Raw genomic sequence first — 23,693 nt, forward strand, 5'->3', positions numbered from 1 at the left:
GATGATTTTCTCAGATTGGGAGCTGACATCGATTTGTAGGTGAGCGATGCTAAACCAGGTTGGTGGGTGAGCCTCTGCTTCCAGGTACTCTTCAGCCAGTGCCATGAGCCTGAAGAAGAATCAGCTGCTTAATGTCAAATTAGTGACAGAGACCGTGATTAGTGCTGGATGCAGCAACAACGTGAAGGAGAAAGCCCAGGGCTTTGTCTCTGGTGGAGGTTGTTGCACTACCTGGAGGCTACCCCTCTTCCTGCTTCCTTGCTGCCATGTCCTCCTCCTATCTCTGGGCCACCAGTCTCTTCTCCACCTCATGGCTGCAAGCCACGGCATGTGGCTTGGCACAGTGCGGAGGTCTCTGCCCTCGAGGAGAGGCATCTTGATTTCCAACTGGGGGCAAGGAGATATGTGGAGAGGGACACACCAAACCCATTGAGGAAGGAAGCAGATGTGCAATATTTCTGGGCTCAAAGCTCACTGAGTAGCAGCTGTGGAGATTTTCCCTGCTCCTTTTGCCTTTGCTGCTTTAAGGAAACAGGATTTTGTGGGTCTTTTTTTTGGTAAATAAACAAGATTAGCAAGACTTATTTTTTCTCTTCTAACGGTAATAAGGATTAGGTACCACTGGGGCCGAAGGGACAGCAGTCATAAATGAATCAAAAGAAACTGTGAAGCTAGTATGTAATACGTGATGGCGAAGGGCTCCGAGAGCAAAGTGGGCAGCGGCTGCCCAGCTGTGCCGCCCTGCCATGGGACATGACAGCTGTGCCTTGGGTGTGCTCAGCACACAGCAGGGTTCAGGCTGAAGCGGTTGCTGTACGGCTGCAATGGAGGGTCCTGCAGGGACGGGTGGGATGTGGGTCAGCCCCATAGCCACAGTGCTTCGCCGCCGGGCATGGGCTAAGTGCTTGAGCACTGTGACAGCTCAGCAATCAGACGGCCGAGGTGATAAGTATCTCAGCTGCCCACTTTGCATCAGTCTGGGCTCATGGCTCAGTTTTCTTTTGGGTGATACTCATGCAAACGTGCCAAGAGCAGTGGCATTGCTGGGATCCTTTCTGCCAAGCTCTGCCTCGGTCCAGCGTGCAGCTTGGCTGCGTGTTGAACAGCACCTGACCTCTAGAAAAGAAAAAAAGGTTTTTCTCCCTGAAGTTAATGTTTTTTAAAGCACATAATGTTTCCTCTCTCAATAAGTGACTTTGGTGGAAGGGCAGTTGAGCTGTCCTCCGGACATGATGAAACGGGATCACAACTCCAGCTGACAGAAACTTGATATGATTGTACTCAGTTTCCCTCTCGTGGTTTGCAAAGGAATTAACTGGAAGGATGCTTAATTACTTTCCCAGCTGAACATGGCCAAGCTATACTGGTGTGTGGGGGTCTTCATCCTGCAGTCCTGGTCCTTTCAGAACTTCACCTGAGAAGATCCAGGTGGCACTGCTGAATTTTGTTAAAGCTGTAGCTCTGCCCTTCTTACCGTGATTACAGATTTTCACCTTTGCTTTTCACTGCAGCATGGCCGAAGCTGTTAGAGGAGGTCTGAGGTGCCCTTCCATCAGGACACATTTTCTCAACTTATCTCTCCCTCATGCTGTTTTCTGCCTGACACAAAGGTCACAAACTTTCCTGAGCAGGACCTGTCCTTATTCCTGCCTGTGAAGAGCTGGATAAGAGGCCCCAATTCCTGCAATGCATTTCTTAAAAATTTCTGTGGGGAACTGGGGAGGGCCTGCACTCCACAGCAAAAGGAAAGAGTCTCAACAACAAAAAAAAAATAAAAAAGAAGAAAGGGGGTGTAAAAGAAGGAAGATCCCACAAAATCAGGGAGGTTGCTGAAAAGCCACTGCTTTCACCAGGGACTGGGTGGAACAGTGGTCTCACTGTGGTGTGGCTGTGCTTGACACCAAGGGAGTGCTGTGAGTTCATACCATGGTGGTGACTGGAAGACAGGCTCTGTTTGATGGGGTTTTTTTTTGGCCTAATCCTGTAGAGTCCCTGAGGAAGATGTTTGACATCCTCCCCTCGCCTGCTTGTACTGGAGGGACCTCAGCATCCTGCAGAGACAGCAAGGGAAATCATAGGATTATTCCCCATGGTGATTATCCTGTGATCTCTCAGGGCTGTATAAATGGGAGCTGATTACAGCTAGAAAAGGAGTAAATTGTGTAATTAGAAAGGGGGAAGAGGGGAGGACTTAACCTCTGTCTGAAGTTGCCAGTTGGAGAGAACAGTGGAAAAGAGAGTACTGAGTGGCACTGGTAAGGGCCATGGCTGACCTCGTCCCTGGCTGCTCCTGCTGCCTTGGGCAAGCCCTTTGGCCTTCTCATCTGGGGAAAGAATGAAACGTTTCTTTCTGCTGTATCTCTTAGCCAGTTTTTTGGGGAAGAAAGGGGATATCCTTTGTGCAAGCCCACCTTGCCCCAGGCTGCAGCATGGTTGGCTTACAAGAGGGCTGGCCACACTCGGCATTAGCATCACCCCTAATTTCCCCCTGGGACTTGCCACGAACGGTTAGAAGAGAAAAGCTGTCGCAGGATGGAGTCCTCAGCAGTTCTATGTTGAGTGTAAGACAACTAAAATTTTTCTTGTTGCTGTAGCATTTTGCCTCCCCTTCCTCTTATTATTGACCCAGTCAGGCTCGGGCCAGAAAACATGGCTGTTCCCATCGCAGGCAAAAAAGCACGCAGCAGAATTGCTCTCAAAGCCATGGTGAGGGAGGCTATTAATGTGAGTATTATTCATGCCAGAAAAAATAGCCAATTACCTTCCTATAGAACCACTCTCTGCCCAGTGAGCCAGTAATTGCAACATCTAACATTCGTCACTGAGCTCTAAAAGCACTTCAGAAATAAAATACTGACAAATGGATTTTGGACTTAAAAGACAGGGGAAAAAGTAACGTTAAGGTACTAGATATTCAGGAGGTATAAAAGGCTGCAAGGAATCTATGTCCACTTACACCTCACATCCTAAAGATGCAAGAATTCAGCTTTGTCTTATATCCACTCTATTTTATGGTCCATGTTTTAAAGGTGCAAACTGTATTAACATAGATGTTGAATAAACTGAATAGAAAAATGGTGTATTACTTGAGGTGGGGATACTGCCAAAGGGGCTTATTGTGTTTCTTGATGTTTAAGAAGGTCAGTTGTACAACTGGAAGTAACTGAAGTGTTTTTGCATTTAATTTATGCCCCAATTTTACCAGTGGAACAACCAGGAAAGGGTAAATCTATCCTTCCCCTTCTCCTTCCCTCCTTGGAGGAGGAAGAAAAGACAAACTCCTTTTAAGAGCTGCAGTGCATTGCATATTGGATTGTTTGCTTTGCTGGACTGCACTGAAGGCCACGTTTCACTCCCTGCCTGTCCCCAGGTGCTCCACGGAAGGCGTCTGGAGATTTGATGAGTTTCCCAAGATCTATTAAAGCTGTCAGTCGCTGAGGCCTCCGGGAACCTACAGGCTTTGGAGGACATGGTCTGAGAGGCACATCTTGTACACAGGCTGTGGGGAATCTCATCTCAAGGGTGCCTCCTCTGCCTGCTGATGGGAGAGTTAACTGCATGGATCAGAGGTCTTGGCTTATTTCACAGGGTTGTTGGGGATTCCCCTGTGCAGCCAGAAGAATTTAGCTGGATGTCTCCAAAACTCTGTGGTTTTGCAATTTGTAAAAAGTCTGTCCTTTAAATTGCTTGGTGAAGCCCCAGTCCTCATTTATCATGTCAGCTATGATCCATGGAACAGGAACAGCCTCACCCTTTCCCAAGGACTAGCCTGCCCTTCCCTTTCAAGGAAAACAAACCTACGCTCGAATTGCTGCGGCTTTTGTTTTGCTTTTCACCCTGAACCCCCCCAAATACCCTTTAGGATGTACAAAAGGGACTGTCATTTGTTCCGTGAGTGCACAAACAGATGCTGGTCCACAATTATGGCTTTGGGGTCAGCCAAGCTGTTCACGGGGCAGGTATGTAAAACGACATAACATCATGCAAAAGTGTCAGTCTGTTTTGAAACACGACTGTAGAGGGAAGGCACCTCCCTGCCCACAACCCTCTCCGCTCGGTGCGAATGGTCTCCGCTGCTTTTGTTACGGCACAGGTGCTCCGTTCCTGCCAGCACCGCTCACCAAGCCACGGCGCTCGGCCTTCACAACTCGCTCCATTATTAAAGCCCAAGCTCTCGCCCTCGCACCTTTGTCCGGAAACGGCGCCAACCTTCCGGCCAGCGCCCGACCCCGGTACCGACGGGGCATGAGCAGGGCCTGAGGGCCGCCGGCCGCCTGCCCCGTTACCGGGAGCTGCCCCTGCCCACGGCCGGGCACGGGGGGGCTCCAGCAGCCGGGGCGGACGGGACCTCCACCGGCCCGCCAGCGCACCGCTGGCCTGTCCACCCGCCCACGGCCCCCGGCACTTCGGTCGGTCGGTCGGTCGCATCCCCTCTCCTCCCTGCCATAGCGGTGCCCCGAGCGCATCGATGCGGCTCGGCACTCGCTCGGCCACGCCTGTTGCCTTGGAGAAGGGGCGGGGCGGAGCCCGCTCGGCGCCTTTCCCGCCTCCAGCACGGCGCGCGCGGGCCGGTACGCGTGCGGGACGTTACCGCTCCCGCTTCTCTCCTTCCCCGTGAGGCGATGGTGAGTGCGGGGCTGGGGGCGCCGGGCCGGGCCGGGTCGGGGGGCTGCGCGGCTCCCCCGGCTCCGCCGCCCGCTCAGGATGTGTTTGTGTGCCCTACTTCCAGAGGAGGAGCCTGGCCCCTAGCCAGCTGCCAAGAGGAAGGCGGGCGACGAGGAGGAGGAGGAGGCCTGGCGTCCCCCGACGGTGAGCGAGGGGTCCTCGGCGGGGATGGGGGAGCTCTCGTGCCCCTCGGCGTCGAGGCCGGCTCGACCCGGCGGGATGCCCAGAGCCTCTCCAGCCACGGGCAGGGAGTTGCACCGCGGGGGCGGTCGCGGACCCGTCGCTGCCCAAGTCGGTCTCTGGTGCCTGATGTGAGGTTGTAACCACCCCGTCTGCTGGGGATCGGGGGTCGGGCCCCAAGTTCTCTCTGCAAGAGAGTTTGCATCTGTTTGTGGGAAACTTGTGTCTGGGCATGTAGTTGATAGAAGAACATCGTTGTTAATAGATGATGCTTCATGGTTATGGAAGAAACGATCCCTGGAGAGCTTCCCCAAGTGTTTTGTGAGAGGGCTGGTAACTAGGAATAGGTAGATGTTTAAGACAAAACATGATGCTATGGCCTGTGTCATACAGGTCAAAGAGTCTCACCTAGTGCTTTCTGTGTCAAATCCCTCCTTCTATGCCAGCAGGTGTTAAAGCCATGTCTCATTTTGAAGAGGGCTGTTTTAAATGAGGAAACAGATCAATGACTTATTTATCTTCATGCCTTGCTAAGCTTCTGCAATTTAGGTTTCAGCGTGAGGCCTTTCACCTGCTTAACAACAGATGCCATGACACCCTCTGGGGACTTTCATGTAGTTTGTTCCATGCTACTGACCCTTCCTTTTTTTTTTTCTTCTGCTTTTTTGAGGGGGGGAGAGGCAGCACGAATCTTATTACAGACAAGCCTGCTCCTTTACAGGTTGGAAAGTGATAGCGTGTTTTAATTAGAGAGAGTATTTTAGTCCTCATGTGGTTAAACATTAGGTCGTGGGGACCTTGGTGGTGTTGCTGCTGTCCTTTGTCAGTGAAGGTGAGTAATGGTTGGGTCTGTTCAGAGATATTCAGCTGGGTGCGTGGATTGTCTGTGTGGGTTAGGTGCTTACGGAGTGTGACAGCGCTGCATTATCTTCTGGTCTCACCAGATGCCTCTGAGTTGTTTTTGCCTTATTCTGTTTTTCAGACTCGGAAGAGACAGAAGCCTGTCAGCGAGACAGAGAGTGGAGAATGTTACAGGTCGCCTTTCCGGAAACCCTTGGCTCAGTTGACCAATAGGCCTCACTGCTTGGATAGCAGTCACATGTAAGTGCGTGTTACTGCTAGCACACCATAGCAAATGAGTTGCATGTGGAGCTTGTTCATCAAGGAGTCCCAGGAGGGCTAAATTTCCATGGACCCATTTAATCAGAGGTGTTATGGAAGTGCCACACACACAGAGTCTTAGGGGAGATCTTTTGCTAGCTCCAGCCGTTTAATGTTGAAGGTTTGGTGAGGGTACTTTGTATAATGGAAATCCTGAGTAAGAGTTCTGTGGGACCTTTGTGACGGACAGTGCCAAGGGACGTGGGTAGCTTTCCACACAGATGGCTCAAGTGCTGTCTGCCCAGTTCTCCCTGGGCTTCCACTGCTGGAGCTAGGTGCTGGGCTGGCTGGGTGCTTGCTGATCCAGTTTCTACAATGGGTACCCAACTCGTTTACAGGAAGTGAATTGCCTGACTGAATTACAAAGGCAGGGGAAGCAATAGCATTTAAAGAAGTTTATAATGCCAGTGGATTTAAGAAGATGGGAGTTACGAAGAATCAATTTCGCGCATTAGAAAACCCAAAGAAAAATAGTTTTGAAAAGCAGAGTTGGTGGGGGGAATTGTGCTGGTTCGTTACTTTCTTCCTTTTGGATATTTTTGAAAATAGTTGGGGTTGAAGCTTGAATAGATTGAATAAAGGGACTCTCAGCACTTTGCAAATTTGAGTTCTCAAAAAATGTCCTGGGCTGGCCTTCTTGAGCAATCTCTGATTTCAAACTACTTAAGCGTGTTTTCTTTCTGAATTCCTAGGAGGCTTTTATCCGCAGCATTTTGTCCAAACCCTTCAAAGTCCCCATTCCAAATTATAAAGGTAAGATGAGGAGGTTTAAAGATTTTCTGTGTTGACTGCCTTGGGTAAAACAGGCAATGCTCAGGCCTGTCAAATATATCTGTGGGGATTATTGTTATTTTTTGCACTGATGCATATGTTCCAGAAATCCTGACTTAATTCCAGAAGAAAAATACTGGCACATTAGCAAAGTCTTCATATTTCTTACTAGTGTTTAGTTTGGATAATCCTACGTTTCAGAATTGGATTTTGTATTCTTACTGCTATGTATTTGATGTAGTGCCAGAAGATTGTACACCATGTCACAAATACAAAAGCAGGGATGAATTCCAAGCAATGAAGATTTACCATCTAAATAACACCCTAATGATACTAACAGACAGAAGGCTGTAGGTTAAAAAAATAGTATGTGCCAGTTTTCTTTCTATTTGGCTTGGTGTGTTGAGTCTCAAGGTGATCTTCAAAGCAAGGAAGTTTTGAAGTTCAAAGGCCTCAGCTGGTTTGAACCAGTGAAACACAAGATCTCAGAAACAAATGGAACTGTTCTTGTCCCCTTCTTCCCTTTCACCCTCCAGCTGAAAAATTCAAATGCAGACCAGCCAGCTTGGGTGAAGCTTTAGTTGTAAAAATATGTCTGTAGGTAGATACTGACTATGAAATGACAGCCCAAAAGCGTTGTCAAAGTTAGCTTGTGGAAAAGCCCCAGAACTGTCACTGGAAAGCTACTTCTGTGGCTATTATCTTCCTCTTTTAATTGGGAGACGAGGCTGTTTTGTGTGCTCTTTTCTGGTGTGCATGCACTGTTGCCTCAGTTTGTGATACACTCTTGTTTTGCGAGGAGCTTTAGCAAGCAGTGGGAAATTGACCCTGCTTGAATCTTCCCCAGCAAAATCAATTCTGGGAGTACAATTGTCTGAGTTGTAATGGGAAAAGGGATTTCTGTGCATGTTCTCTTTATGTTCATTCCAAAGCTATGACATCAAAAGGCAATACTAGGAAAAGGAACTGTGTCCTTGGTTTCTGCTCTTCACAGAAATTTGCTCCAAGGCCAAACCAACTACTGTTGCTCAGCAGAGAGCAGATAATACCCTAGAGTAGGTAATGGCAGTATGGTGCAAACTGTGATACCGTAAAACTTCATTCCTGTTAAAAATCAATTCCTGACCTTGTACGAAATGTACAACTCTGGCTAGGTCTGGGTTAGGCGATGCAAAAAAGAGGATTTGACTCAGTATATAATAGGTACGTGGGTATATATTTATCGAGCTGCTGAGGCGTGCGTTCTGGAATCCTGCTTGTCTGTCAAAAAGCTAGAATAACCTTTGGGTACTGGGAGTAGCTCCTATGCCCAGAGATAGTTGAGGGAGACATTGTGCCTGTTTATTGTTGGCTGCCTGGGATGAGGCTGCACTCACCTTGCAAGACATCTTACACTGTGTGTGCCAGCATGTTGGCATCTGCTGCATGCAGTCGTGCCTGTTTGGTGGGCAGTGCCATTGCTCCATCTTTGCCTCTGCTCCTTCGTTGTTATTCTTTCCTGCCACAGAGCTACCCGCTATGTGCTGGCAGAGTGCTGTCAGACAACCACCCTGCGTGGGTTTGCCGTCTGCACCAGCTGTACCTGCATCTCCGCTCCAGCGCTCAGTTTATTCGCTGTTCCTAACATAATCAGGCTCTTCTGCAAGGCTCTGCTTTCTCCCAGGAAGAATTGTTCTTTGAGTTGTTGCCTTTGTTTGCTTTCAGGGCCACTGGGCTGCGCGCGCTGGGCATCAAACGGGCAGGGCTGAGGAGTCCGCTCCATGACCCTTTTGAGGAAGGAGCTCTGGTTCTGTATGAGCCGCCCGCTGCTGAGTGCCCACGACCAGCTGAAAATAGACAAGTGAGGTCATCACCTGGCACAAATGCTTCAGCTCTGACCTCCTTGTAACGTGTGGGTTTGGGAGTTTTCTTCCCAAACATGTCTGAGCTGGGGTCTGAACATCGAGGGAAGTTTGATTCCAAGTAGTCTGCCTCTGCATTGTTTCAAGTATGGTAACAATCAAAGAAGGAATGTACCAATGCCAGATTGTTTGCGTTCTTCCACAGGCTGTTTCATCTCCTGCTCATCAAAAATTTAAACCTGTTGCAAGGAATGAGGATGCACACATGGAGAAGCTGCTTAGATAATCTTACGGCTTAGACATTAGTCAGGAAACATCAGCATCTAGGGACAAGCAAAGGGGGATGACTGACAGTCAAATGTTAGGCTAACTAATAGTTTTTATTCTGAAGTAGTTCCTTTTGTGCTGTTATAACTTAAGAGGGCTGTTGGCTGGATCTTCGTGGACAGAGGAGGGGGTTCCTCTCTCCAGCAGTGCAGTTACAGTATTGTTGAAACAAGAAAAGAATAATGACTTTTTAACTGTGTCTCTGAACACATTCTGCCCTTGTTTTAACCACAGCCCAAATACATGTTTTCACTGATATTTTAGATTCCAGATCAGGCCCCTGTGACTTCATTCTCTAAACTGAATTAATCCATTTTTCACTTTCTTGTCAGCAGTTGCTTCCCTCATGCCACTTGGGAGTCCTCAGTATAGCCAGTGAGATTTTAGAAAAACTAAACATATGCTGTGCTGAGTTCATTAATCACACTGTCTTCTTCCTTGACTGCCTCCTGCAGGGACAAAGCACCTGTCCATGTTGTGGTGGATCCTATCCTCAGCCGGGTTTTACGGCCCCATCAGAGAGAAGTAAGTTTTCCATCGGGACCTGAGGGTATGGCTGGAGGACTTGGGCTTTTCAAAAAGCTGCAGTTCCTCTGCTGGAATGTTCCCCACCAACTGTCAGGTCTACGTAGACCTCACAGACTAACAGTGCATGACAGCCTAACAGACTCTAGTCCGTTGCAAATGCAAAGTGAAATGTTTGTTTTAACCATCTCTTAGAAGCCTGAATGCTGCAAATATTCTCTGTCCCATGTTAAGTGAAAGGCATGCTAGGAGTATTACAACAGTGCTGTTTGTCTTAAAAATGTGGAAATTTTACTGTTTGCTTGCGGGTAAGAACCTTCTCTTCTCTGCCTCTCATCTAGTAGGGCCAAAGCATTCGCAGCCTAAACCTGATGCTGCCTTATGCTCCTGTGTGTTCTCTGTGGGGCTGTAGGTCAGGTCAGCTGATAGTGGAAACTGAGGAGTTTCTGGGACTGTGGTGCACTGGTTGCACTGGTCTAGGAAAGCACGTTGGCTGAGTTTTGTGTCACCAGTGATACCTTGGGAAAAAGACAAGATTCTGCAAGGAGATGGGATCCTACAGAGTCAGGGCTGAAACTCCAGCTTTACTTATTGTGAAGTCTGGAGATGTAGCTCTGCTGAGTGGAACTCACTGTGGAAGGTAATGGATATATTTACAATAAATTATGTTGCAGCTCAGTCTTGCTTTGGGCAGAGCAGGACTGCCCACTGCTGTGTTTTGCTGGTCAGCAGAATTCATTTGATCTGCAGTCTTTGAGTCCGGAAACATGAAGCTCTTCTTTCTGGTACCATGGCTCCCAACACAGTGTGGAGTAGATTCCTGCTTCATTGTGTTTTATTTGGAAGCTACCCTATGTAGATGTGAGCTGTCTGTGACCTAGGTAGACTTGGAATTCGCCAGTGGAGAGTGCTGAAAACATTTTATATTATAAATATGTGCAGCATCACCAATATCGAAGCAGTGGATACTAATGTCTAAATATCTAATGTAGGTATCTGGACAGTTTGAAGGTCATCACAGATGCAGTATATTATCATTTAAGCCTAGAGGCAGCACAGATAGAAGCCGTGATTGCTGATCTTGCAGGCTAAGCATGTCAACCTAGAGGTGTCCCTGGATGGGAGATCTTCAGATGGCTCTGGGAGTGCTCCTAGCTTGTACTTTTATCTTAGAGTTGGTACAGAACCTGTGACCCAGTGTAATGCTCATCTCTGGCTACATAGCTGAAGGCACTCTGGTTTTGGGTAAGATACTGCCTGCTGGTGCTTTTGTCAAATAATGATAGTTATGTTGGTGTCTTAGGCACGCTGTTTTTTGACAGATATCTCTGATAAAGAAGTCTGCGTTCTAGTCTGACTAATAAGTCTTTGTCTGCTAAGATTCCAGTGCTGCTTTATTTTCCTACTTTGTTCAGGTGATGCTCTCAGACTGTTGCACAGCTTTGTTCCGTCTTTGTCATGTCTTTTGACCAGTTGGTGGGAGGTTACCCAAATGGATCCCCAGCCAAATGCACTCTTTTAGTCAGTATTGTATTTCATAATATATTATGTTAATACATTATTCATAATACATACAAACCAGTTCAACCAGCTTAAATAAACTTCATTAACCTATTGTTATGGGCCAAAGAAAGAAAGAAAAAGCCTTGAAAGTGCAAGCAAAGGAGCTCCATCTCCCACTCGTAAATAGTGGAAACACAGAGGGGTTAATCTGTCCAGGTGTGTTTAGATTGTGTCCCTTACTCTCTGCTCTGCTGACACAATGCATGGAGCTTGTATGTTCCCAGGGACAATACCCCGTTTTTCTCTGACTCTGTATCATCACATGATAGAAGAATATTTTCAGAGCTTGTCTCATCCCTGGCCCCCACCCCTTTTATCTGTCTTCATGATGTGTCAGAGCCTAATGCAGGGCTGAGCTCTTCTCCACCATGTTACGTGGGCTGTAACCTCAGCCCTCTGTCTTCTCTGAAGGCTAAATCTGCTTTGGACCTTGAGTCCCCAGGTGAGTCATTGCACTTCTAGGCAGAAGCAATGAGGGCTGCTGAGGGCATTCTGAGCGCTAACCAGGCAGCAGAAACAACTCTGCTTGCTCTTATGATTCTGGGGTTTTTAAAACTACCTAATTGATTATTGTTATTACAATTAACCTGTTTGCTGTGATTGATGCAGGTTGGCTGATGGCCTGGGCCTATCTAATGCAGCCAAGGGTAGAAATTTCTGGGAATTTGTGTCAGGAAGCTAGTTATAATTACACAGTTAAAATCCAGTAAGATTTTGTGCCTGTTAATGAGGTGTGTGTTGGCACCAGTAATGTTGTTCCAGACCAGATGTGGCTGCATTTAGCTGTGTCTCAGGTGGTTTCCCTCTGTCCTCTTTAGAACGCTGCATGTCCCCAGGGATGTACTACAGGATTGGCTGTTTGTTGTAGTATCAGTCCTGTGTGTTGCGGTAAAGAAGCTGTAATGAAGTTGTCATTCTGCTGATATCCCCATCCTGCTCTGAAAGAACAATTTTTTGACAGGGAGTGAAATTCCTGTGGGACTGTGTGACGAGCCGGCGGATCCCCGGGAGTCACGGCTGTATCATGGCGGATGAAATGGGCTGGGCAAAACCCTGCAGTGCATCACACTCATGTGGACGCTTCTCCGACAAAGTCCAGACTGCAAGCCTGAAATTGAGAAAGCCATGGTGGTGTCTCCCTCCAGCCTGGTGAGAAACTGGTACAATGAAGTAGAGAAATGGCTGGGGGGAAGGATCCAGCCGCTGGCCATTGATGGAGGCTCCAAAGAAGAGATTGACCGTAAACTAGGTACAGAAATGTTTGGCAAATGGTGTGATTGGCTGGCTTAGGTCAAAATCTTGCATTGGAAGAAGCCTACAGCAGCTCATGTGAACGTGTCTGAGCTGTCATTAGAGCTCTGGAGACTGCTGAAGGTCTCTCCACTAACAGGTTTAGATGAGGCCCTTGCATGTTTGGTAATAGTTGATCTTTTGGAATAATCCAAGTCCAGTCGTGCTTAAGTTAGGGCAGTCCCAGTGCCTCTTCTTTGCTCCAGCCAGAAGCCAGGAAAGGAGTGGGCGGAGGTGGAAGGGGGACGGAAATGGGGACAGTTGTGGGGAAAGGAGCCTGAGTATATGTGGGTGGAAGGGATGCTACAGAGTAATTGAAACAGACAGATTTTCCTAGATTTTTAAGGCAAAAGTTTGGACTACAGACCTTGAACCCTTTTCTATTAGTTTTCCTCATGCCTCTTTTTTCCTTTTCCCCCTTTCTGTCTGCAGTTGGCTTATGAACCAGCGTGGCCTTCGAGTGCCTTCACCCATCCTGATCATCTCCTATGAGACCTTCCGACTCCATGCTGAGGCGTTACAGAAGGGCAGTGTTGGCTGGTCATATGTGATGAGGTACAGGGGAATCTTTAAGGGAGAATCTGTTCCTGATATTTTCTTGAGATCTTGGCAAAACTGGTTCTACTTTCCTCAAGTCGGGGAGGGCAGTGAAAAACATGGTTTAGCTGTGGACAGCACCCATTCTGGTGTTTGAGAGGCTCTGTGTAACTGGCTCGTCCATACTGGGTGAGTCTGAACAAGGGAGGGTGTTTTCGGGAGCTGAGATGGGAAGAAAATCCAGGTGATGCTAACTGTGGCCACTTTGTAGGTCCCTCACAGAGCGAGGGGTACCTACTTGGGCCCTCTCAGTGTGAAATATGCAGCAGAAAGGAGGTCCACTGCCTGCCTGGACTCCGAAAAAGGCCTTGTTCTTTTGGGATGGTAGGGCCTTGGCTCACTGACCTGATTTTCATTTGTTTGTGTCTGCCTTTGCTAAAGTGAGAAGTACTTTCTGTTGGCCTGCCTTATGTTCTGCCCAGTAATTTTTAACTTGGCTCTGTTTTGAGCAAGAGTTTGGACTGGAGACTCCCGAGGTCTTTCCCAACCTAAGTGATTCTGTGATTCAGCATGCTCTTGAGTGTAGTGTTGGCTGCTGTCAGCCACTTTATCTGGCCATCTTAACTCTGTGCTTGTTGGGGAGTTTGAAGGGCGCTCTTATGGCAGGGCCTTCTTCCTCTTTCTGTAGCCTCCTGCTTGGGGCAGAGGTAGGAGAGCTGGGTGAGGAGTTACCTCATATGTTTCTTCTTCAAGAAGAGACAGAGCTGGCTTGACTCTGCTTGCTGACTGCTGGATCTTGATTTGCCAAGCCTGTGTTGTCAAGCTCTTCTTTCACATGGCTGAAATGGAGTTGTTTTTTCATTTATTGTTCCCTGTTTGTGGTTATAGGTAGTGAGAGCCAGAGACACTCTGAAGGACAAAATAAAACAAATGCCCTCAGCCTCCTTGAAACGATTAATCTGGGGTCCTCAGCCACTGTTGAGGTGTCCTCTGCTGCCAGTTAGAGGGGATTTATTAATTAGTGGTGCCATCCAGTGGTGTGGTTGTGTATTTGCTACAACTGTGCTGAAAGGCACTTAAAAAGAGCGAGCATCCTCACAAGTATAACTCCCATCCACCTTTTATCTACCGAGTCCAGGACCTTCCCGTGCCTCTGTTATGGGGTCAGCAGCTAGGGATTCTGGGGAATGCGAATCTTTGGCCTTGTGTCTTCCATGTATTCCAAATAAATACTCAGCTCTGCAGTGGTCCGGCACTTCTGAAAAACCATTGCATCACTTATGCTTTGTCCTACAGTGTAGCACTCAGATGCTAATAAAGTTGCTTTTCCCAGACATGGGAAACGGCACCTGTGTTCAGGTTACCCCTGTAAGAGATGCAGAACCTCTTTTTACGAGTGCATGAAGGCCTGGCAGTCCTGGGTATAGGTGGTCTGAATGGCTTGTGATCTTGACCTTTGGTGAGGCACTGTTACTGGTCCAGAGTCCAGTGCCTAGTGTTGGTAGCTGAAAACGTCCCATCTTTGAACAGGAAACAGTTCTTATAGTCAGACCATGTTGTGGTTGTTATTTTCATGGTAGGCCCTCTTACTTGGATGTTCCTAGTTTTGGGAAGCTTGTAATGTCGTATTTCCTCATGTAATGGCTTCAGGTTTCCCACCAGATTCTTGCCTTTGAAAGAAGTCCGTCACAACACTTGAATACACACACAGCATTTAGTCCAGTAACAGGAATGGGAAAAGTCCTGAGATGCCATGTGAGAGATACAGTGTGTCAGTGTTGATATGAATCTCCGAGCTGCTTCCCTTCAGGGCCACTACATTTATCAGCTTCATTCCATTTTTTCCTTTTTTTTTTTTTCAAAGGGCCATAGACTGAAGAACTCTGAAAACCAAACGTATCAGGCTCTCAACAGCTTAAATACACCTCGACGAGTCCTTATCTCAGGCACTCCCATTCAGAATGACCTGCTTGAATATTTCAGCTTGGTGCACTTTGTCAATTCGGGCATCCTAGGTAAGACACGAATGTGTGAGAAACATGAGGGAGGGGGAGGTCTGGCAAGGCCTCCCTGAGCTACCAGTGCCAGGGAAAGCAGCAACCGAGACGTTAGTGAGAGGAACAGTCATGTACGGGTTGGAGGACTTACTGTCCTTCAGTTTGTGTCCAGAAAGTCTAGATCAGAGTCCCCTGTTCGAGAGGCTGTATGTCATCAGAGCTCTGTTTCAAAAAGATTGTGATTTAAAGTACACCAGTCTAACAGATGTTTTGAAAGGGGAATTAATTAAGGTAAAATCAATATATGACCCTGAGTACTACATGGCTGATCTTGTGCAGCTATACTGGTCAGCCAAAATGTCCACCTAAGCCAGGAGTTTCCCTGACAATAAGCCCGTGGAGAAACTGCGGGCGTTGCTGGGCAGAAAGAGCCAGCTTGTAACGGTATTTCTGACAACACTCCCAGGCTTTAGCAAATTCAGAAAACTAAGCCAGGAGTTAGTATTTGTAGGGAGAGGTTCTGTGGTGAGGGGGATTTGACATGACATGCTCTCTGTGTTGTGTACAGAGGCAGCCTGGGAGACAGCTTTTCCCTGCTCTCTCTCGTATCCATCTGGCACAGGAGGTTGAAGTGACTGATGCAAGGCGGAATGGTGTACCTGGTGGCAGTTAGGCAACAGAGCCCAAATTTCTGGCAGTCTGCCATCCCACTTTCAGATAATGTGAGAGAAAACTGAGGGTGATGTCTAGTATTGAGGTTAGGACTGCTCTTGTTTTTGAAGGCAAGGAAGACCTGTGAATATGGGGTTAACTTCATCTGAGATAGAAAAGAATCTGGAGGAGAGATACTGATTAGTGTGAGTTTTCAGGATCAAACACCTGCTACAATTGCTGATAGCAGACTGAAATATTCTGTCTCTGGCTCCTATGCTCTGCTTATGTCTGCAAGCTGTTTTAATTTTAAAAGCAAAGTGGTCTTTGCATCTTCTCCTGCATCACTGGATTGAGAGCAGGTCTACTGCTTTCCAGTGTGGAACAGCTCATCTTTGCCAAGAAAGGTCATTTTTTTCTGCCAAGGAAAGAAAATAAACCAATCTGTAAATCATTTCCTTGTTGCTATAACTTGTCACCCATGTTTGTCTCAGATTGTTGGGCATCCAGTCCGAGAGGCTTCTCATTAATTCTAGAGCGTGCACAACTCTAGTTAAACACCGTTCATCAGATTCTTAGTCTTACAAGCAGCATTTAGGCTATATCTTTTTCTATTCAGCTGTTCTGCCCTCAGGATTTCTCAAGGAAAGGATGGGATAGGGTGGTAGATGTTCTACATCTGTTTTTTCCATGTGCTTCAATTTTGGGTAGTTATTAAAGGCAGCTGATGTGATTTCCCCTGCCCCCTTGACCTGTACTTTGAGCAAGACTAATCTCCCTGTACTTCTAGTTCATTCTCTCTGAGATGAGGTTAATATTGCAGCTACTGCCAGCAAAGCTGCCTGCATGCAGTAGTCGTTTTTCCCTCTTTCAGCTTGTGACCAATAATAAGCAACTGATTACAGATAATTTTGGGACAGGCACATCCAGTGCCTGTGCTGTTGTTTGCAAGGACAAAACCTGCGAGTAAGAGTGTAGCTGGAATGTGAGGAAAACCAGTACATGCCTGACTGGACTCAGGTTTAACTAAAATTGTACGACCTTTGGCAGTGCGTTGTTGTTGGAGTACAAAATGATTTTCTGTTGTTCAGGTTTGCCTACCTTGTTTCAATCTTTCCTGGCTAGAAAGGAAAACAGATCATACCGATGGGTGAAAGTTTGTTTTATCTGCTGAGCCCCATGCCTGTGGTATGATAACTGGGGCTGTGAGGTACTGATCACAGGTTATTTGTTAGTAATTGTCACTTTTCACTTCTGTTTTGTACAGGGACTGCACAGGAATTTAAAAGACATTTTGAAATTCCATCTTGAAAGGCAGAGATGCAGATGCAAGCGAAGCTGAGCGACACAAAGGAGAAGAGAGGCTTAAAGAGCTGATCAGCATTGTGAACAGGTGAACTTCATCCCTCTTCTCTCTGCAGAGCTTTTGCATAAACCTTTGGTGTACACTGGTGTCTTTCCAAATTACACTTGTAGCTGTAATGAATTCTCTTGCCAGTTACGTCTATTCAGCAAGTGATTGTGCAAGTATTTATTGCCTAAGAAATCTACATAGCACATAGCTTTAGTCTGAAAAATGGCACATCGAAATGGCAGAGTTAGCTGCAGTCACCCCTAAGCGAATATACTCAGATACTGAATCATTATTTGACTCTTACTTTTCTGTTTTCTCCTGCGATCTGCATAGTCAGGCAGCATCCTTTTGTTTGTGTTAATGTAACTACAGTGCAGACTGGGTCACGCTTGAGATCTATCCAGCCTGGATGCTGAGCGGCAGACAGAAAGAGTATAAGGAATGTCATTCAGTTCTGCTTTTGATTGCCCAAGTCACAAGAGTCCAGCTCATGCTTTCACAGCTGTATTGGCTCTGTAGAGCTAATGTGATTAGACTTACTAGTGTCAGAGATGTGACTTTCAAGCCCTAGGTAGTACTTCTGTGACGTAAAATGCTGTCTTCTTTCTCTTCAGTTGATTTTTGGTATTTGTTTAAACCTGATTTCTTTTCTATTTGGGAATACAACCAATTTATCCACATCTGCTGGCAATTGCCCGTCTCTCTGTAAGAACTTTTACTAGAGACTCTTTTGAATTCTCAGTATTGCTGGTGTCTTTGTTTATTTTCTTTTTTTTTTTTTATCTGAACGTTTGCAACCATCACAAATACAATCCTGCAGTTCATAGTCATGGTAAATTGAATTTCACACTGAGTACAGTCTCTCTATAGAGACCTTGACTCAGGTCAGCTTGCAGAAGCGTGAGAGAAAGGAAAGATTGGGAGAAGAAGAGCTTATTCCTTCTTCAGGTGCACTTATTTCTTTTTATAGTTGATGGAAAAGGGGTGTAAAAGTGTGTCCTTTCCTTTATTGTGCAGCAGTCATGATACACAAATAGGGAAGGTGAAGCACATAAGTAGTAGCAGATGAATCAATTGAATTTGGTAGGAATTACAAATGAGACAGTGATGCAAAGAAGGGCCCTGGAGAAGGCAACTAATCAATCTTACTGTCCCAAGGTAGAAGGTGTTGGACCTAAACCCTCCCCTACTTAACCCCCGCCCAGCACTGAAACCTTAAAGATTCCTCAGGACACCTTTTCCAGGGCATCGCTGTCTTTGCAGTTAGAAAATACTCTTAATGTGTAACATAAATCTTCCTTACTGCAGTTTAAGCCTGTTACTTTTCATCCTACTGCTTATGGGTTTGGAGACCAGATTATTCCTTTAACAGCCTTTGACAGATTTCAAGGCTGTCATATATTCCTGCTGTCTTTCTTCTGTAGGTTTCATAACATCATTTTTTTGACATTTCTTGGCAGAACTGGGTTTCTGCACTTCTTTTTTATTCTGGTTGCTCAGTTTAGTGTTTTTTCTAGTCCATCCCATCTTTTCTAAAGTATGGTAGAACCGCTCCATGGGGCATTTCTAGAACCCCCAAAAGATATGCCCTTTGCTGAAATCTTGGGCCAGACAATGAACCCCTCTTGGCTGAGGATGTGGGGAGCTGCCTGCTTGTACTTTGGGTTATGTCTGTAGTGTGTGGTGGTTAAATCCTATCCTTGTTTGTTGTCCATGCCACCGGTCTGTTGTAGCTCAAGTTGAGAATGCCGTTGGTAGCCTGAGGAAGAGCTGAGTTTCTTTTGTAAGGGACTGGGCTCCCTTGGGTAGAACCATGCCTGATCCTTCCAAATCTCATGAACCAAATTTGGAAGCCTCACAAAGACAGAGGGTTGTATTGGACTCTATAGTATGGGCTGATGGAGCCTCTTAGTGTGGATGGTGGGTGTCTGGCCTTTGCCGTGTCTTGGACCTGTCACAGGCTTTTGGAGATAAGATATCAAAAAAACTTTTGTGTTGAGCTCATGAGGAATAATAGCGATAAACCAGGGTTTTGACATCATCCAGGCATCTGATCTTTGTTTCCCTCCCTGCAGGTGTTTAATCCGAAGAACTTCGGACATTCTGTCCAAATACCTGCCAGTGAAGATTGAGCAAGTGGTCTGCTGCAGGTACCAGAAAGCATATACTCTGGGAAATGAGAGGAGCAACGGGAAGGACTAAAAAGTAGCAAAAAGCCCTCCAATGCTTGCGGTGACTGCTTCCCTCTAGGAATGAGATTGTAGCTGTTAGCAATATGTTGCTTTTCCTCCTGAAGCAAGGATGAACATCCCGCAACTGGTGGTTCTGCCAGCCAGCTGGTGTGCCCTGGGCAGCTGTGTACAGCAGAGCCCTGGGCTTTGCAGAGTGTCTGTGAACTTCCAGCTCTGGGCTGAGATGTCAATGCTCTGCCATCAGCCTTGGAGGCAGTTCTAGGCTGTCTGTGCTGTAGCTAAAAAAAATTGAGCTAAAAGGAACCCACTGTGTAGATGAAGGAGGAAGGATGGGATTGGTTTGGGGACAGGCTGAGACTGCAGAGCTCTCATTCTGTTTCAGACTGACACCTTTGCAGGCTGAGCTGTACAAGAACTTCTTGAAGCAAGCCAAGCCAGTGGAGGAGCTGAAGGAGGGCAAAATCAGTGTGTCATCTCTCTCTTCCATTACTTCCTTGAAGAAGCTCTGTAATCGTGAGTTGTTCCACTCATGCAGTGGGTTTGGTTTTTCCACTGTTGGTGGGGTTTTTTTTGGGTTTCCCATGTGCACTCCACAGTCTCTGAGCTCTCTTTGTTCTCCAGACCCTGCTCTTATCCATGATAAGTGTGTGGAAGAGGAAGAAGGTTTTATGGGAGCCCTGGATTTGTTCCCTGCTGGCTACAGCACCAAGTCTGTGGAGCCCCAGCTTTCAGGTACTGTGGAACTCAATAGTACAAATATGCTGCCTAATACAGGCAGCCATGAGACTGTATTTAGCATCTTATCAAGTGCATCTCCAAGGTCTGGTATTTGGGAACTTCTGCTCTAGCTTTCTTCTTTCTTTCCTTTTTATCCAGGAAAAATGCTGGTTTTGGACTACATCCTTGCTGTTACAAAAAGCACCAGTAACGACAAGGTGGTTTTAGTGTCCAACTACACTCAGACACTGGACCTATTTGAAAAGCTCTGCAGGAACAGAAGGTTTGTCTTTGGGCTTTATTTGTTTAGTCTTGCAAGACTATACTTGCAGCCTACACTGTAAAATAAACTGGCTGTTTTTAAAGTTTCTATCGGCAGGAACTTGTGATCTGTCTTTTACCTGAGATGTTCCTGAATTGGAACTAATGTGGCTTGCACTTTGGCTACTGGGGTCACTGAGCAGAAAAGCTCTGGCCCTCTGCAAAAGCTCCTAAAGCCCAGACCCTTGTTACAAGGCTTTTGTGAAAGAATTTTCTCTCTTGGATGCTCTAAATGTTACAGTAGTCTGATCGTAGCAACTGCTGTGTATTCCAGGTATTTGTATGTCCGGCTGGACGGCACCATGTCCATTAAAAAGAGAGCAAAGATTGTGGAGCGATTCAACAGCCCCTCGGTAAGCAGAACCTGCCAGATGTGAGCAGCTCTCCTGCCAGTTCTAAATACTGCGAGTACAAGTATGGCTGCCTCTAGTTTAATCCAAGCCTGCCTTTTTCCACAGAGCCCGGAGTTTATCTTCATGTTAAGCAGCAAAGCGGGCGGCTGCGGTTTGAATTTGATCGGAGCTAACAGACTGGTTATGTTCGACCCAGACTGGAATCCAGCTAATGATGAGCAGGCCATGGCTCGTGTGTGGCGGGATGGCCAGAAGAAGACATGCTACATCTATCGACTGCTTTCAGTGAGTCGTACTCCTATCACCTCCTCAAATGGAGTCCTTGGTGCCAGCCCAGACTGCAGCTGCTGTGATTGGGACTATAAGGGGAAGAACCCTTTTGTGTCAGTGAACAGAATTATTTGGAACTTAATTGCTTCCTACCTTTAGATGTGTCTCTGTGGAAAACCATGAAGGCTTAAGCTGGAGGGTCATTACTGCAGGCCTTGGTTTCTAATGGTGACTGGCTTCTGAGAAATCAACAACTGCAGCTTTCCAGATAAGATGCTGCTTTGAAGTCCTTTTGGCATCTGACTTCTTTAATTTCGTGACATGTCTGATGCCAAAGTTGCTGTTTTTCAATCTGGATGCATCTGTTTTGGTTGGGTGTATATATATGTAATAAACAGCAAGTACATTCCCAGAATTACAGCAGCGTTTGGAATGGGGCTACCAGTTAGCAGTCTAGTCTTTTCAGGCTACTGTAGCACTTTGTCCAGCAGTGATTACTGCTCAGAAATGTCCCCTCTCTGTGCTTGTCACCTTCACCTCTTATTAGTTAAGGCTCTGGGGTTTTTTTTGTTTGTTCGGGTTTTTTTTTGTTGTTTGGTGGTTTGTTTGTTGGGGTTTTTTTGGTAAGCTTGTGTTCCTTGATCAATTATTATTTTACTTTGTCAAAACAGATGTTCTTTCCTCGTCTCTTCCTTATGGTGTTCCACCTTTTCTCTGACCTGGTTGCATCTGGAAGCAGGGAGGTCCTTCGCTTTTAGAACTAGCAAACTCATCTGCAAATCATGACGAATCACCCTTCTCCTTTGTATTGCATTGTTTGCAAAACAGACGTTTTGCTCTTAGATTTTTGCCTTAAAAATGTAGCATACTGGGCTTTCTGCACATCTGCTGTAGTAGTTATCATCTCCCACCAGACAAGTGTGATTGATCTGTATGTGGGTGAAACAGCAAATACTGCTGATGGTTCTTTTTTGGTTCTTTTGCCATTTGTTTTGGTTGGTGTTTTTGTTTTTGTCAAGGAGTAGCTGTAGCTGCTCAGCTCTTTTCCTTTCCTTCCTGTCAGTACAGCCTGGTGTGGTGCGTGAGCTCCAGCCACGAGTGGCAGCTCCACCTCTTCTTCATCCATATCTCTGTTGGATCCACTTCTTTAGCCACTGTGAAAGACAAGCAGAGTTGGGTTAGATTGGCAACCAAATAGGACATGGTTGGAGCGCACCTACTAAAACTTTTCTGTCATCTGTACTGGTCTGGCAAGGCACTAACTGGTCCTGACACCTTATTGCTGTTTGATCTGTGACGCTTTGCCAATGTAGTGCTCCTTTAACACAAGTGTCCCAACTGTGCTTCATCTCTCCTGTAGACGGGGACCATTGAGGAGAAGATATTCCAACGCCAGACCCACAAGAAGGCCCTCAGCAGCTGTGTAGTGGATGAAGAGCAGGATGTAGAAAGGCACTTCTCACTGGGGGAGCTGAAGGAGCTCTTCACCTTGAATGAGACCACCCCCAGTGACACCCATGACAAGTGAGTATGCTCAATGACTAATTGATGGGATCCACAAAAAAAAAACCTCTGTGGTTTGGACTACTGATTCAGGGGTTCCTCAGGCAGCAGGAGGAGCCTCAGAGAGGGATGGCCTCAAGTGTGTGTGCCTCGGGAGCTGTTAACCACCTGGAGATGTGCACTTCCTTGCTGTCCTCCCTTTTGTTGTGCTGTGCTGGCTGGACAAGTGAACAAACTATCTTGTTGCTGCCTGTGTTTGGAGGCAGTGAAATACTGCAGCTAATGAAAAGAGCTGTTCAGATTGGTGGAGCCCAACTTGGTCCTTCCTTGCCACTCTCTTCCTGGTGGTTTGTGATCTCCAAATGCTGAGCTGTTTCCACTGCCAGGGCTACTCCATCTGCTAAGAATTCAGGAGGCCAACCCAAGTGCTGGTCTGGGGACTAAAAGAATCCTCTTCTCCATTGTCTGCTCTTCTCCCCCACCCGAGACCTGTGGTATTGTAGCCACCAGAAAGAGGACAGGGAGCACAGGGGAATGCTTCACTGTGAAAGTTAAGACTCTTAGTTCAGACAAGAAGTGAAGATGATTAGTTTTAAAAGCTGACTCACAGCTTAGCTCTGTAGGCATCTTGTCTGCATGGCAACAAGCCTTGCAGGCAGGGCTGCTGCTGCTCGTTGTCTCCTTATGTGGCAGCTCAGTAGGGCATCTCCAAACAGCCTGAGCGCAACCTGGTTGCTGTGGTGGGAGCCAGGATGGAGTGGCTTGGAGCATGATATGCTCTCTGGAACTTGGGAAGCCTGATGCAGTGCTGAGAATGTGGTAGCAGTGGGGCTGTTCACTGGAGATCTGCTCTAAGCAACATCCCTCATCGGTCGGGGGAAACTCCTCCTGAACTTCCTCTGGGTCCTTCTGGACCATTCTCACATGGCTGCACATGGAGGGGGGAGTGCCATTAGGAACAGAACCCCAGGGTTTCCAAAATGTGTGTGTCATTCCTTATCAGTCTCACATGCCAGAAGGTGGTTGTGTGTTTAAATGAAACATGGGAGTAATTAATCCTGACTAAAAACACCTGCCAATGTTGCAGGTGAAGGGGAGTTAATCCAAATGTTACTGGGCTGTGTTTTTAAACAACCCATACGCTGAAGAAGTGGAGGAGCCTTGCACTGATCTTGCACTGACTCTGTTCCAGGATCAAGTGTCGTCGCTGTGTGAACGGCCACCAGGTACGGCCCCCTCCTGAAGGGTCCGACTGTACCTCTGACCTCTCCCAGTGGAACCACTGTGCTGATAAGCGGGGACTGCAGGACTCTGTGCTGAAGGCTGCATGGGATGCTGCTGTCACCTTCACTTTTCATCATCACTCCCATGAGGAGCAGCGAGGGATTCCCTAACAGGTCACTGTCCCCTGTGGGGGCAAGGGCAGACTGCTGTGGCAGTCCACCCCACTTTAATCCCTTTCAAGGAAAGGGGCA

At 46.9% G+C, this 23,693-nt stretch overlaps 1 protein-coding gene across 1 annotated transcript; it reads left to right on the forward strand.

The window, feature by feature from the left end:
• The first annotated feature begins 4,468 nt into the window (after positions 1 to 4,468).
• On the forward strand, positions 4,469 to 23,612 carry RAD54L (RAD54 like). The gene is given in 23 exon segments (XM_086617755.1): positions 4,469 to 4,571; positions 4,620 to 4,751; positions 4,754 to 4,809; positions 5,828 to 5,950; positions 6,702 to 6,772; positions 8,482 to 8,578; positions 8,580 to 8,617; positions 9,401 to 9,470; positions 11,995 to 12,073; positions 12,076 to 12,292; positions 12,756 to 12,859; positions 12,862 to 12,878; positions 14,725 to 14,875; positions 16,776 to 16,811; positions 16,814 to 16,901; positions 18,938 to 19,012; positions 19,437 to 19,567; positions 19,676 to 19,786; positions 19,931 to 20,054; positions 20,367 to 20,445; positions 20,551 to 20,730; positions 22,076 to 22,239; positions 23,411 to 23,612. Coding segments are annotated over 23 exon segments (2,448 nt in total).
• The last annotated feature ends 81 nt before the right edge of the window (positions 23,613 to 23,693 follow it).

Source organism: Tauraco erythrolophus, chromosome 10, assembly GCF_009769465.1.
Source record: "Tauraco erythrolophus isolate bTauEry1 chromosome 10, bTauEry1.pri, whole genome shotgun sequence".
In the NCBI taxonomy this organism is placed as follows: Eukaryota; Metazoa; Chordata; class Aves; order Musophagiformes; family Musophagidae; genus Tauraco; species Tauraco erythrolophus.